This window comes from Myotis davidii, unplaced genomic scaffold, assembly GCF_000327345.1.
Source record: "Myotis davidii unplaced genomic scaffold, ASM32734v1 scaffold425, whole genome shotgun sequence".
Lineage (NCBI taxonomy): Eukaryota > Metazoa > Chordata > Mammalia > Chiroptera > Vespertilionidae > Myotis > Myotis davidii.
In genome coordinates, this window is record NW_006296413.1 from 239,672 (window position 1) to 255,447 (window position 15,776).

At 36.2% G+C, this 15,776-nt stretch overlaps 1 protein-coding gene across 7 annotated transcripts in view; it reads right to left on the reverse strand.

Moving 5' to 3' along the window:
- The window catches only part of HIPK3 (homeodomain interacting protein kinase 3), a 64,669-nt gene that overhangs the window by 7,677 nt on the left and 41,216 nt on the right, over window positions 1–15,776 (reverse strand). For 2 of the 7 annotated variants that reach the window (XM_015568988.1, XM_006771456.1), the window contains 12 exons: window positions 10,324–10,447; window positions 7,745–7,864; window positions 6,278–6,364; window positions 5,593–5,777; window positions 4,220–4,379; window positions 3,722–3,845; window positions 2,618–2,739; window positions 2,196–2,320; window positions 1,940–2,101; window positions 1,721–1,783; window positions 1,131–1,424; window positions 715–855 (listed from right to left, as the gene is read on the reverse strand). In XM_015568988.1, coding sequence (XP_015424474.1) covers window positions 715–855; window positions 1,131–1,424; window positions 1,721–1,783; window positions 1,940–2,101; window positions 2,196–2,320; window positions 2,618–2,739; window positions 3,722–3,845; window positions 4,220–4,379; window positions 5,593–5,777; window positions 6,278–6,364; window positions 7,745–7,864; window positions 10,324–10,447 — 1,707 coding nt within the window. Of the gene's footprint in view, window positions 1–714; window positions 856–1,130; window positions 1,425–1,720; window positions 1,784–1,939; window positions 2,102–2,195; window positions 2,324–2,617; window positions 2,740–3,721; window positions 3,846–4,219; window positions 4,380–5,592; window positions 5,778–6,277; window positions 6,365–7,744; window positions 7,865–10,323; window positions 10,448–15,776 lie in introns of all 7 variants that reach the window. The other 5 variants (XM_015568989.1, XM_006771458.1, XM_006771455.2 and 2 more) reach the window with 4 other exon arrangements.

Genomic DNA, 15,776 nt, shown 5'->3' on the forward strand with positions numbered 1-15,776 from the left:
TTGTTATTTTTCAGTAGTTTTAAAAACAAATTGTGGAATATCAATTTGGGTAGCATTCTTTCTCAAGCAGAAAATCAAATAAATATAAAAATGTAATATATACTTTTAGAGCAGTGGTTCTCAACCTTCTGGCCCTTTAAATACATTTCCTCATGTTGTGACCCAACCATAAAATTATTTTCGTTGCTACTTCATAACTGTAATGTTGCTACTGTTGTGAATTGTAATGTAAATATCTGATATGCAGGATGGTCTTAGGCGACCCCTGTGAAAGGGTCGTTCGACCACCAAAGGGGTCGCGACCCACAGGTTGAGAACCATTGTGTTAGCACATCATGCTGGCTAGAGGAAGCTTACTACTCTAGTGGCAATCCATGTTCCTGGGCAAAAGGAAGGATAGGCAAGGAAACACGGATGGAACCATGCTAATCAATCACCAATGAGAGAAAGAATCACAGCAGGTATTCTACTGACACTGGGTCATCACTTTGTTATGCAAAACAGTCTTGTTTTATTTTGACAAAGTGTATGTTCTTATTCAAAACTTAAGTTGTAATAACAGTGTATGGAGCTAACGTTGAAATTTTGTGGCTTTTTACCCTTTTAAAACAGATGATTCTTTTAAAATCTTTATTATTTTAAACAACTACAAAAGAAATCACAGGCTTTTTAGCTGACTTCATACATATTATTTAACTATTAAAATTTCTTTACCTGTTAGGTCTCTTGCAAGGGGATGGGCTGGACTGCCCCGAGGAGCTGGTGCTCAGAGTGCTATCAGGACTGCTTAGTGAGCACATCCGATCGATATTCAAAGTGCTCTGGCAAGCTTCACAATCTAGACTGCCTTTACAACTAGTAAGAGAGACGGGGAGGGAAATAAAAAAATGAGAAGATATTTGTCAGGTAGCCAAAATTTAATTCATCTAAGTATATAAATCAGTGAAGAGTAACGTACACAGACAAAAACTTATAAATACGGGGAAATGCTATAACCATGTTAAATACTACTTAGGAAGTTTACTCCAAAGACACTAGGTTACAGAAAGTTACTGTTCACCACACCAGAGGGCGCCATTGTCATTATTTAAGGATGCAGCATCAACACAGGAAACTGCCTTGGCACTTACTCTCTGAGAGAATGTCTCTGTGTCGTCTCTTCTTCGTCGGTGTCACTGCTGATGGTGATCACACTCACTGCGGGACTTGGGGAGTCAGCTATGATGATGGTTTGCCGCTGCTTGTCTGAAACTGATGAATCAGAGTCCTGCCTGACAGATGTTTCACAACAATTTCTTGCCTCTACTGAGTTATGATTGTCCCGTGTTTCTATACAATTCACTTCCTCGACATCTTTCCCATTTGCTATCTTTGGAGAAATAAATGCTGAATGTGGGATATTGGTATTCTGTAATGCATTACTCCTGCAATCAAAGAAATAATGTGTCATTTCTACAGTCAAAATATACATGACATTTTTCTAAGAAATCTTGTTAAAATGAGTAACGTGAATTTTCACTTGGTTCAGGATCATGTATATAACACACTAACATACAGATAAGTTTTGTAAAATATAAAATATTATCTCTAGAAATACTAATGTAGGTTGCATTTATTACATTCAAATGGCCATTTTTTTGGTAAATGTGATATCTGTGTCTAAAATGGTCTAAAATTATAGGTAGGTAATATATCAAAAGGGCAATAAAGACAGTCTTACCAACTGAAAGCATTTATTTCCTCTCTTCCTGGCTCCCATTCCATTAGTTTTACCAAAATACCTCTGAGAAATTGAGAAGGGAGCTGGCTTAGTGTTTGTAACAAAGCTATCAAAGAGGTCATTTTGAATACAACAGAGTGACCCTTTAGTGCACATGCAAAATTTATCTTAAAGATTAATTCTCAAAATGCAGAGCAAAGTTAAAATATCAACACCAACCTGTTCTGGCACAGTTTATTTTTCTTGGTAGTGGCAGGCTGAGGCCAGACAACGTGTGCAATGCCCACGCTAATTGGCTGAGGAGCCGATAAAGTTATCTGATTGGTTAGAAGAGGTTGTGGCATCACTGAGCTATAATGACTGCTGTGTGAAATCATTTTCCTAAGGAGAAAATTTTAAAAATTGAATCTCTTTTTTTTTAACAAGAACTATTTTTCAAACTATTCACAAAGAAGTACTTTTGTTTCTAACTTACCCCCAGTCTCCAAGCCTTTGTGAACCAGCCACACCCTCAGAAGTTAATGTAGTGGTAGCAGGAGCCAAGGGTGTTACTTGCTGCCAGGCAGGTACCAGCATCTGCTGTGTTCTACCAGACCATGTCTGCTGCACCAAAAACAAACAAACAAGAAAAAAGAGAAGGAAGGAAAGGAGGGAGGGAGGGAGAAGAAAGAAGTTATAAATCATTCATCATTATTAGATCCTAAAATCAAAAATACATTAAACAATCATCTAATAATTTAAAAGTTAAAGTCAATAATCTACAAAGGCTTGAATTCCCATCCAGATTATTTTCATTGTTTCCCAACATCACAGACCGATACTTTACAAATAGATCAGTACCCCTACTTGAGTATAAGGAGGACAGCACATATGCAGAAAGGATGAATTATTACCAACCTGAGAAAGAACTCCTGGTCGGATCTGGAGTGGCTGCACAGCTGTGGCCTGAGTTACAAGTGGAACTGTATTATCTACCCTTATTGAATAACTAGTGGGTTTACCATGCGTTGTAGGAATACCTGTGAAATAGAAAAGAATAGTTCTCAAACATAAGTTAACTTGGAGAAAGAATTTTTCTTCCTAAACTCTTATAAATTTAAACAACTGTTTAAATTCTGATTTAAATTGTAAAACCATCTCCTACATAACATTTTCATTAACACTAACAAAGTAATCTATTAGGAAAGCAATGTACATTTTATCTAACTTCTGGTGCATTCTTATAAAGCAATTTGTTGCAGCAGTTACTCTCAATATAGGTTGGCAGATTGTTTGATACAATCAATTTTAGATAAAAGTGATCTTAGGTATATTTGATTGGCCATTAGAGAAAAATGTAATTTTCTTCTTTTCCTACTGAAAAATAACTTTACAATTTTATTGCATGAATATATTTAAGTGTTAACCCTAAAGAGGAGGGTACTATGCTAATAAGTAAAATAAGTCAGACAGAAAAAGACAAATACCATATGATTTCACCTATATGTGGACTCTAAAGAACAAAATAAATAAGCAGACAAATAGAAACAAACTCACACATATAGAGAAAAGACTGATGGTTGTCAGAGGGGAGGGGTTTGGGGAGCTAGGTAAAAGGTAAAGAGATTAGGAAGTAAAAATTAGTAGTTATAAAACAGTCATGGGGATATGAAGTACAGCACAGAGAATATAGTCAAAAATATTGTAACAAGTATGTATGGTGCCAGGTGGGTACTGGAAATATTGACCAAAACTTAAACAGGCCGACCCATAGCTTTCAAGCTCATTAATTTCTAACTTAGGTATTTTATCGTGCTAGACTCTACAGGAAATACAACTGTCATATGACCCGTTCTGTCAACGATAAAATGTCACTGGTCTAAGGGCTACTGACAAGCTTAAATTAAATTCAAATGTAGCACTAATAGTAGCAAAAACTGTACAGTATATTTAAAAAATAATTAAATTTGTTTAAGAATACTCCATGCCTAAATTCAAAGTGTAATTTAAATGAAAGAATACCTTGGATAGTTGGGGGGCAGATAATCAGTGTCTGCTGAAAAGCATCACCACAACCAAAATGAGCAGTTCCAGCCTGCAGAGGAATTCCATGGTGCACAACGGAGTGTGCAGATGTGGTTAATGCCTGAAATGAGCAATGTACGTGGCATTATACAGAGCAGTCTTCTTGTTGCTACATACATGCTTTATAAAGAGAATTACAACACATTTCTTAAAACCTTGATTCTATGATAAAAATGGGTCCAGACAATGACTTTACTGAGTTCTACTATTCATAGAGTTGTGGCACAGAGGGCAAGTAGAGGATATTGAAAGAATGAAAGGTGAGAAGAAACAAATGAATTTGGGTAGGTCTGTTCCAGTTGTTCCCCGAAATATTAGATATTTAATAGAACAGCCATAGAAGGCCTCACCAGCACTGTACCTTCTAACTGCTGACATGAGACTTCAAAAGCAAAATGAGCAATCATAAAAAAATATAAATTCTTAGATTCTTACCTGACTTCTTAATGTGCCGAGTTTAGTAAAACTTGCTGCCAGATTAGCTGTACTATTTGAAGAAACTGGTCTTAAAAATGAAGTTTTATTGTGATTATTTGTGTCACATGAATTTGGGTGAGACTTACAAATATCCATAATATGAAAACAGGACTTTACACTGCAAAACAAAAAAAGTGGAGGGAGATGTCACTGCAATATTATTTTAAACATATAGAATAGTTTAAAATCAATGTACATTAATTTAAAAATTATTTCCAAAGGAAAAAGATTCTGACTTGCACTTAATCTGCTATTTCCAATACTGTTTCTACCAGAAAATCCTACAAGATTTAATTTTAAATCAAGCAAAAGTGTTATCTTATATCTGCAACATTTTTAAGACAAAAAAACAACAATAAGCATTTTTTTCTTGTTAGTACACTATAATTTTATGACCCCCCTCCACCCTAAATAATTTTTCCTAAATTTCTAGATCTCCACATCCCTAAATTAATGGTACCAATTATGGAGTTATCATGTTATTTTCAAAGTGTTTATATATGGAAACCACTAGACATTTCTTAAGTATGGAGGGGTGGAGATAGTAGTTCAACTTTATAAAAATGCCAATTTTGCCTGGCCAGTATAGCTCAGTGGTGGGACATCAACCCATGAACCAGGAGGTCACAGTTCCATTCCCAGTCAGGGAACATGCCTATGTTGCAGGGTCGATCCCCAGTAGGGGTGTGCAATTTTAAGGGTAATCCACAAATAGCAGATATCAGTTATCCCTATACCTTCTTCATGCAGTCTTTCTAAAATATTAGCAGATGTTGTTTTAAATCATATACTTGATCCCTTCAGCTTATTAAAATAAATAAGGTCTGGGGTTCAAAGAATTTGCAAGATCCGCCTAAGGTAATTCTGTTAAGGCCTTCTCCATTTGAGAATACATTTTTCTCTACTGCCCCATTAAACAAAAACCTCCTTTCCTTCCACAACACAGGAGAAAAGGGGGAGGGGAGGAAAGCAAATGGTATGAAGGGAAAATGAAAATAGAGTTTGGGGGACTCAAAAGAGAAATAACTGTTAACATTTCCTGCTAATACACACACACACACACACACACACACACACACACCTGGTTATTAAGATAAGACTATCATAGTGTTTTGGAAAAAGAACACTGGAGTGCAATTGAGATTTATGGTCTAGTTCAACTCTGCCACTTACTAGCCCATGTGACCTTGGCCAAGTTAGTGTGACTTCTTTTGACTCAATGGCTTATATTTAATAAAAAAAAATCGAATCATATTTAACACACTGATTTTTTATAGACAGTATTATTATTTTCCCACAATCACTTTTAAAAAGATTTTAAAGTAACATACTGGTTGCTATGAGGAAAATCTAGAAGATGTTTCATATTAACAAAAGGATGGTTCAACGTTTCAGCTGGAGTAATTCTTAAATCTGCATCGATCAGCAACATTTTCTTTAACAGACTAACAAATTCTCTTCTATCAGCTTTCTCAGCCAAAAGATCACTTCCTTCCAAATCCATCACTGTGTTCACCTGTAAAATCAAAATTTCAAGTCATCAAATAAAAATAAGCCATAGCATATGCTAAAATTCCAGTTAAAAAAAAAAATACACCACAACACAGAAAAGAACAAAGAACTATAATTATTTTGAAACAAGAAAGAACAATTGAGTTTAACAAATTCTCAAAATGTTTTCAAGCATCAAATAGGGTTCAAAGAAGGAAATAAACCTTTTCCCTAAACAAATCCTTTTCTAATGAGGTATAAAGAAAAGAAATTGGTTTGCTAGGATTTTTCCTTATAAAGAAAAAAATATTTTTTAAACTAAAGAACAGGATTGTATAAATTACTTAATAAAGACAAATGCAATTTAGTTCCTGGAAGATTAAAACCTTAAAATCAATTTTGTCTGAAAGGGTTAAAAACAGCAAGCATTCCATAGTCATTTAGAAAATGATATTTTCATATCCTTGACAATCAAGCCCAACACCTTCAGCATGTAAGATTCACAACGGTGACTGTGGTACTCACATGCACTATATCATCCAGACTGTTGAATATGTACTTTCTGGCTTCTTTAGACTTCATTCCTGTCTCTGCCTCATGTTCTTCTAGTGTCTTATTGAATATACCAAAGAGGGAAAATAGTATGTTATTACCCATCATTTGTAAATTCTTTATTTCTTTAATTCTGGCATATTTAGTCTAATATACTGAATATTCTAAGGCAATGGTTCCTAACGTTTTTTTCGCCGTGCCCCACCTAAGCATCTCTAAAATCCTGATGCCCCCCCGTGACATATAATTCTTATTATTCAGAAAGTGAACTCCTATTTACGTGGAGGAGGCCTAAAAGGCCATTAGCTTGATCTAAACAAGCTTCCAAAGAACATGGCATTCATGAAAGAGAAAAATAAAAGAAACAAAGGACACAGTTGAAATACTGAGGAAGAAATCACTAAGAAATTGTTTTAAAAAAATATTATTATTAATATGAAGTGAAATGAGACAAATAGCAAATAAAGTTTCAAAACATGTAATAGCCCTAGCTGGTTTGGCTCAGTGGATAGAGCATCAGCCTGAGGACTGAAGGGTCCCAGGTTGGATTCCAATCAAGGGCACATGCCTGGGTTTCGGGCTTGATCCCCAGCAGTGGGTGTGCAGGAGGAAGCCGATCAAATGATTCTCTCTCATTGATGTTTCTCTCTCTCTTCCTTTCCTTCCTCTCTGAAATCAATAAAAAAATATATATATATAAAAATTTTTAAACATAATAGAGAACTGAAATACATAAATATGTTACAATATCTATGTACTGTATATGAGGTCCCTAGAACCATAAGAAATGCAAAAACTTCACTGTTAATAATTCATTCTTGAATTGCCCCCCTTAAAAATCAAATTACCCCCCTGTAGGGCCTATGTCCCACATTTGGAATTACTGTTTTAAGAGAAGTAGTAGTTTCAAAGGAGTAACTACCATAAATGTACATTTTTTTAAGTACAAAAAAATTAAAAGAGCTTGGTCAGGTAAAAAAACAAACAAAAAAAAACATATACATACAACAAATTCCTTAAACAAAATAATTACAAGTTAATATTGCATTGAGGATTTGTTAATCCCCCAAAGATGCAGGAATAAATTCAGTACTTGGGTTATGTACTAAGGGGTTAGATTCAGTGCTTTTCCTATAAAGCTTAATAATGTAGACCTGGATAAAGAAGATTAAACACACAGAACACAAGTAATTATACTCATAAAATTTTTTAAAAAATCATTTAAGATGAGTTAATAATTATGTTGCCAGGTCAGAGAATGAGCTAAGTCATTCAAAAAAAGGGCTTTCCCCTCCTATGGGGTGGAGGGAGGGGTATGTATGTCAAAAATGAAAATTAAAAAGAAGGAAAAATGCAATAAAATAAAAATAAGCATGGAGGGCATTATCTATGCACATGAGACAATGTTTTTCTAAATATATATATATATAAATGAATTACCTTTAATCTCCAACCAGAATGAGAAATATCTGTTTCTCTGCAAAAAAATCTTGTGGATTTTGTACCCACATTTAACAACTGTTCTCCTGGTAAACCTTGAGTCTGAGAAATGTATCGAATCTGAAAAATAATTTACAAATCATCAGAGTTTATTCTTTCATGCAACAGATATTAATTGAATACCTATTAAATATCAGACATTATGCTAGGTATCAGGTCAAGAATTAAATGATATAGTCTGTGCCCTCGAGAAATTCACAGTCTAGTGGGGAATACACAAGTCAACAATTATAATGCAGTTATAAGTATCATATGATTATTATAAATACCATAATAAACGCATGCTTTATGTAAAGACACAGAAAGGAAGGGATACCTAAAATAATTCTAGTTCCAGAAAGTTCCAGAAGAGGTGATGCTCAAGTTGGGTCTTAAAGAACAAATAAGAGTTTGTTAGCCCTGGAGGAGTGGGGAAAATCTAATCTATTACGGTTTGTGTTAATGTTATAATAAGAGTAAATACGGAAAATCAGGAGAAATGCCCACACATTCAGAGTGGAAGCACAGAGGTTCAATAAGGGAGAAATGGCAAGAGATGAAATTGAACTAGAGGCAAAAGGATTTTATTTACTCCAGGAGGTAATAATAATGTGAAACCCCTGGAGACATCTAGGCAGGAAATGGACAAGTTACATTTTTAACATCCAAGAATGGTGAGAAGCTGAAGCCAGAGGAGATGAGGAGGGCGTGAGTTGAGAGACTGTAGGGACAGAAAGGAAGGAGTGGATTTAAGAGAGACTTAGATTGACAGAGGCTTGGTGAATTATGACTGTGGGAGCACTGGAGTGACCACATCTGTGTCCCTGGCTTGACTGAGTCAGTAGCAGAAGAGAGACGGGTATAGATGAGCACTCTCAGAATACTGAAAAGTTCCAGCCTCAGGGCTCTGAACTTAATATCCTTCTGTTTGGAACACTCCTTGCCCAGACATCTGAATCGCTCATCTTTCACTTCCTTCAGCTCTCAGCTCAAATGTCACCTTATTCATGAAGCCTCCCATGACCCACCAATAAATAGTAAGCTCTTCCCTCTTCAGTAACCCATATCTTCCTTACTCTGTTGTATTGTTCTCCACCATGCTTTCTAACAGCTGATACTCTCCATGATTACTTTCTATTTTCTTACCCGACTCTCCATGAGAATGTGAAGTTTCATGAAAAGAAGAACTTCGTTTTGTTAACTTAAATATACACCCATGATAATGTCTGATACATAGTAGGCCTTCAAATATCTGTTCCCCAATTTAATGGCTAAGCAGCACAGGGAATAAAAAGAGGCTTAACTCCTCTAAACTGTGTTTGAGAACACAGGATTCTCATTTTTTAAACCTCAAGGACTCTGCTCTATCAATTAATCCATCCTCCCCCTGCATCTTCTATTTGTTCCTCTCTCTGAGATCATTCCCCTCAATTTCATAAATGATTAATATCTTCTATCCCCCTCAAAATTTCCTTTAACTATTTAAAATTCTTTCCTCATTCACTTAAGGATCTTAAAATAGTAGCCTATATCTTACTTCTCATCTCAACACACTACAATTTGAATTTTACTATCGCTCCCATAATATGGTTAAGACAAGTAATGGCCTGTTAATAACTGACATATTTAATAGTCCCATATTAATCCTTTTTCTACCATGATACTATTACCCATTACCTTTTTACTTAAAAACTCTGTTCCTTCCATTTCCACATTTTTTCTGGTTCTCCTCTTAATTCTTGACACTCTTTAATTGCCTTCCTCCATATGACATTGCCTTCCAGAGTTTTATCTCTTCTTCCTTCCCTCTATAAGCCCCAAGTGTCCCTAGTTTTATCTCTAAATCTAAATATTTACCTCTTGCTCTGGAGCTGTAGATTCAACTGCTTATTGAAATTCTCCAATCAGCTGGCCTTTAGGTACTTCAAAGTGAACATATTCTAAACTAATTTTCCCTAAAATCTGTTAATTCTCATGTCTTCCCCTTTGATAAACAGCAACCCAACCACACAAATCGGATTTATGCCAGACAAGTCTCTCTCCCTCATCACCCTCCCCCAACATCCAAAACCGTAGTCATTTTACCTCATCGGCACTTTTCTTAACTGTCCCTCTTCCCCATCCCTATTTCAGGTCTTCGATTCTGAGCTATGCAATTTCACATTGCCTCCCTAATGACCCCATCCATGCAGCTCCAATTTATTATTCACACTGCCAAAGCACTATTACTTAAATGGACACAGTCCAATAATATAAACATGATGCAAAAAAAATCTCCCACGAACTTTACAAAACTGGTTTTTGGGCCTGTGGACTCAAACTTTGTTTATGAAATGTACTTAGTGTTATAAAAGAGTTTTTAAAAATCAAACACAGTTTTGAGAGCTTGAATTTAAAATCCACAAGATCTCAGGTCTCGCCATTTTATTTTTAAAAGATTTTCGACATGTATTGTGTACCTAAAGAAATGCATTCTTAGTAGTCTATTTTTTTCTTTACAATCTACCAATTCTACTAGATTATCTTGACAGCTCTGTTACCTGGTCATACTCCAATGCTCCTGGGTAGAGCGGCCATCCAAGGAATAATTCTGCAATCACGCATCCCAATGACCACATGTCTATGGCTTCACAAAATGGCAGCCCCAATATAATCTCTGGAGCTCTGAAATTTTAAAAAAAAAAAATCAGAATGGTTTTCCTACAGTAGGTCTCAACCTTCTGACCCTTTAAATACAGTTTCTCATGTTGTGACCCAACCATAAAAGTATTTTCGTTGCTACTTCGTAACTGTAATGTTGCTACTGTTATGAATCGTAGTGTAAATATCTGATATGCAGGATGGTCTTGGGTGACCCCTGTGAAAGGGTCGTTCGACCGCCAAAGGGGTCGTGATCCACAGGTTGAGAACCGCTGCTTTAAAAGTATCTGATTTCATCTGACATTCTAAGGAAAGTTAATAAATGACAGAAAAAATACCTTCTATTTATAGTAACTCTTCACTTTTCAGGACTCTTTGAAACCTAGTCATAATCCTGAATTAAGCTTTAGAAGGTGCACTATGTACAATATCGCTATGATAAAATATCTACACTTACACCTCATGCTTTTATTAACATAACATTAAAAAGCATACACTTGGTTTTGAGACTACAGCAGATCAGATATAAAACACTAGAAAGAAAACTGGCAAACTGTTAAATACATGCAGTATGACATCAACAGAACTGAAAACCAGACGTTGAGAGATAAGACCAAAACAAAATAAAACCCCAAAGGCTACAAGTGAATCTAGACTTAGATAATATTTCAGAACAGGATAATAAATATTCACATAATTAGAGACATTAGTCATCCAAAAGAGACAAGACTAAGTTCCATGTATTCTGCTTTAAAAGGCAAAAAAGTAGGATATATCAAAACAATTAAAAAGCATTTTAGCACTTAACGAGCTTTGATTATTTAGAAAATGTATTCCATGAAAGATATCATTCCCACATAAATTACGTTGCTACTTCACATAGCTTTCCCATGAGAAGATTAACAACCTATGACAGGCTCCACATAACGCTATGTAACTCCAAAGTCATACATTCATAGTTTACTAGATTTGCATGTTTGTGAGTATTTTCTATTTTAAAAACAATCTCAAATTTACAGAGATGTAAGAATAGTATAATGAAAATTTTTTCCTGAACCACTTGAGAACAATTCCCCAAATAACTATATACTTTGTATTTCCTACAAACAGGAATATTCTCTTAAATAACTACAATACCATCATCAAAATCAGGAAATGAACACTGATACATCTCCACATCTAAGCCTCAGACTCAAAATTTGGCCAATTATATTAATAATGTCCAAGTCAGAGTCATGCATTGCATTAGGTTGTCTTATCTCTTTCAGTCTTTTTCTTTTTTATATTTAAATATATAAATATATATATATATTTTTAAATATATTTTTACTCATTTCAGAGAGGAAGAGAGAGGGAGGGAGAGATAAAACACAAATGATGGTGAGAGAGAATTATTGATCAGCTGCCTCCTGCATGCCCTTTACTGAGCCTGCAACCCGGGCATGTGCCCTGACCAGGAATCGAACCGTGACCTCCTGGTTCATAGGTGGATGCTCAACCACTGAGCCATACCAGTCAGGCTCTTTTAGTCTTTTTCAATGTGAAATAGTTCCTTACTTGACCTTGGCTGAGACATTACAGACGAGTTATTATAAAATGTCCCCTTAATGTGGATCTGTCTGATGTTTACTCATTTATATCTGGGTTATAAATCCTTAAGAGGAATATTACAGAATTAATGTTTTTTCATTATATGCTATCAAATGGCATATAATTTTGATTGTTCCTTTACTGATAATGTTCACTTTGATTACTTGGTTAACATGGTGTCTACTACATTATCACCACTATTTTGTGTGCCATAAAAGATTATCATTTTCTATGTGTATCATTACATGTAAAAGACAGGGAAGCAATACCTTAAAGCACTCATAATCTAGATGAAACTGTCAGCAATGTCAGAGTTCTACCAGCTAGTCTTACAATAAAATAAACTCTAAGAATTGAACTATGCATGAAAGAATAATATATCCCTCAGCAATGAATCAAGCTTACATTTTTAGTTACTTCTTGTTTCTCAAATTCTTCCCCTGAGCTAAATATACTTTTCTATAAAAATGATCATAGCAGGGATTGATATGTGCAACATTCTTAAAATAAATTTTCTGTTCTCCTAAAGGGAGTTCTTCCACTTCCTTTGCAATCTACCTTAACTCCCTTCTGAGCACCAACAATGTGGCAGTGCTAAGGATACAGAGGGGATAAACATCATTTGAACTTTTGCAGAACAGGCAAGGCACACATTGAACATGTCTACTGAATGGAGACTATAAATAAACCTGTTTACCACTCTATCACAATTAGCAGGCAAGTGTCAAAACCACAAACAAGCTCAAAAAATTAGGCCATATGCTAAAAAAGCCAATCTCTACCTTAAATGCTGTTTGTTTGTTTGTTTGCCATGTGCTTTCAATGAAATTTATCATTATTCATTAAGACCAAATCCTTTCTACTTTTTCTAAACCTTGAAACACTGACATAAAATATAAAGTGGGTAAGCTGAAAAGAAAACTTTTTTTAAGTGGTAAACTAAACTCTAGATGGTTTGCAGGACTTTTGCTAGACCCCAGAAGGGAATGTTGGCAATAGATGCCTCAAATAAAAACATAGTGAAGCACTGTCACTCAGAAAAGATGACGATTAATGGAATATTTTATTTATGTAACTTTTATTTACTTTTTAAACTGATAATTCAACTACTGACAGAAGAAACCCAGCCTTGTTAGACTGGACAGCCGAACGACCTTCCGAATGTCCTTCTGGATGACCTTCTGGACAAAGCCAGGACTGTGAGGGCCAAGGCAAGCTGCAGTGGCTGCGAGGGCTGAGCCACTTGCACGAATTTCTTGCATCGAGCGTCTGGTGTTCTTATAATAGAGAGAGGTACTTTAAATTACCACGGAAAATGCCATTAAACTATGAATTCATGTGCTGATTTCATGGCTAGCATAAAATGGCTACTAACTTAGTTTTTCCACAGAGAATATATCAGTTAGGCCAACAAGAACATCAGTATAGTACTGCTAGTCTTTAGCTTCTTATGACTCTAGTGACAGAAAAACACAGGTCCAGTCAGGTCTAGCACACTGATCAAACACTTTCTGAAATGACAAAGCTGATGATTCTCTCGGGTAACGTGCCTCAATAAGACTGCAAGGTGCAGCTATCTACACTTCTCTTGATGATGCTCCTATACAAACATATATCTACATACTTCTCTAGTTTTGACAATAAGATACCAGAAAAAAAGCAACAGAAACCTGAAAATAGTAAACTCAATAAAGATAAAAATACTAAAATAAGGATGGTCTTCTCTGAGATAAAGATGCAGAATGCATTTTTTTAAGTAACAGTTTTATTAAAATATAATTGACATACCATATAATTCACCCATTTAAGTGGTAAAATTTAATGGTTTTTAGTATGTTCACAGAATTGTGCAACCACCATCACCCAGCCTTGGTGGGAAGAGATGTTTCTCATTTTTATCACCCCAAAGAAACCCTATATCCATTAGTAGTCACTCCTCATTTGTCCCAAATTTCTCCATTCCGAGGTCATCACAAATCTACCTTCTGTCTCTTTAGATTTGCCTATTCTGGACATTTCATACAAAGGAAATAAAACAACATGAGGTCTTTTGTGACTTGTTTCTTTCTCTTGGCATAATGTTTTCAATGTTCAACCACGTTGTAGCATGTATCAGTACTTCATTTTTTTAAAAAAAATTAAGAATGGCAATGTTAAAGATGGGAGTATCTATTTTTTAAAATATATCTTATTGATTTTTTACAGAGAGGAGAGGAGAGGGATAGAGAGTTAGAAACATCGATGAGAGAGAAACACCAATCAGCTGCCTCCTGCACACCTCCCACTGGGGATGTGCCCGCAACCAAGGTGCAGGCCCTTGACCGGAATCGAACCTGGGAACCTTCAGTCCGCAGGCCGACCCTCTATCCACTGAACCAAACCAGTTAGGGAAGTACTTCATTTTTTTCTGTTGAATAGTATTCCACTGTATGGATATACCATAATTATTTATCCATTCATCAGGTGATGGACATTTCAATTGTTTCCACTTCTGGGCTATTCTGAAAAATGAGAACTTAAGCAAGAGAAGCCATGTCAGTTCACCAGCCTACTGAGCAAGAATACACTCCAGTGCTAAAGATGGTCAGAGCACAGTCTATACACCAAACACAGTATATATTGCCTAGGACAGAACTAGCCAGTACAGAAATGCCTTTGATGGAATATACAGTATATCCAAAAGGGAAAAGAAGGTACTAGTGTTAAAAGAATTATTGATTTTTCTACTTTGTTCAATGAATCAGGCTTCATGAGTTAATCTTGTCCAGGTATACCCCTTTATCAAACTTCTAGAGCACTAAAATAATAAGAACCCCCTGTCCATATAATGGCAATCCTATATAATAATGCAAATCAACCAAACTGTGGAACAACCCATTGCTATGACACGCACTAACCACCAGGGGACAGACACTCAATGCAGGAGTTGCCCCCTGGTGGTCAGTGTGCCCCCACGGGGGAGTGGTGTCCCCCTCAGCCAGAAGCCAGGCTCACAGCTGGCGAGCACAGCGGTGGTGGGGGAGCCTCTCCTGCCTCCATGGCAGCACTAAGCTGTCAGTCGGACATCCCCCTAGGACTCCCAGACTGCAAGAGGGCACAGGCTGGGCTGAGGGACCCCCCAAGTGTACGAATTTCATGCATTGGGCCTCTAGTCCAATATAAAAGAGCATGGACCATGGGTGCAATACCCTTTGGGTAAATTTCATAAGAACGTTTTACTAAACTGGTACTGAAATATTGGGAATTGGCAGAAAGGCTCTGGGAAGACAAATTTTGAAGTCTGATAAGGAAGCACTGATTTCAAATACTGAAAACCATCTAAATAGAACTAGATTTGAAACACTCAAGAGTAGATATCTCGCTCTCCCTCTAACAGCAAGTAATTTATCTGAGCCTTAGTATCTTCATTTTTTAAATGGGATTTTACCAACCTTATATACTCCAAAGATTATCTAAAGAACTAAGTAGCCCTAGCTGGTGTGATTCAGTGGATAGAGTGTTGGCCTGCAGATTGAAGGGTCCCAGGTTCGATTCCAGGCAAGGACACATGCCTGGGTTGTGGGCTCAATCCCTAGTGTGGGGCATGCAGGAGGCAGCCTATCAATGATTCTCTCTCATCATTGATGTTTTTATCTCTCCCTCTTCCATCCTCTATGAAATCAATAAAAATCCTATCTAATAAAAGAGAAACATGGTAATTAGCGTACGTCTGCTACCCTTCCCATTGGCTAATCAGCGAGATATGCAAATTAACTGCCAGCCA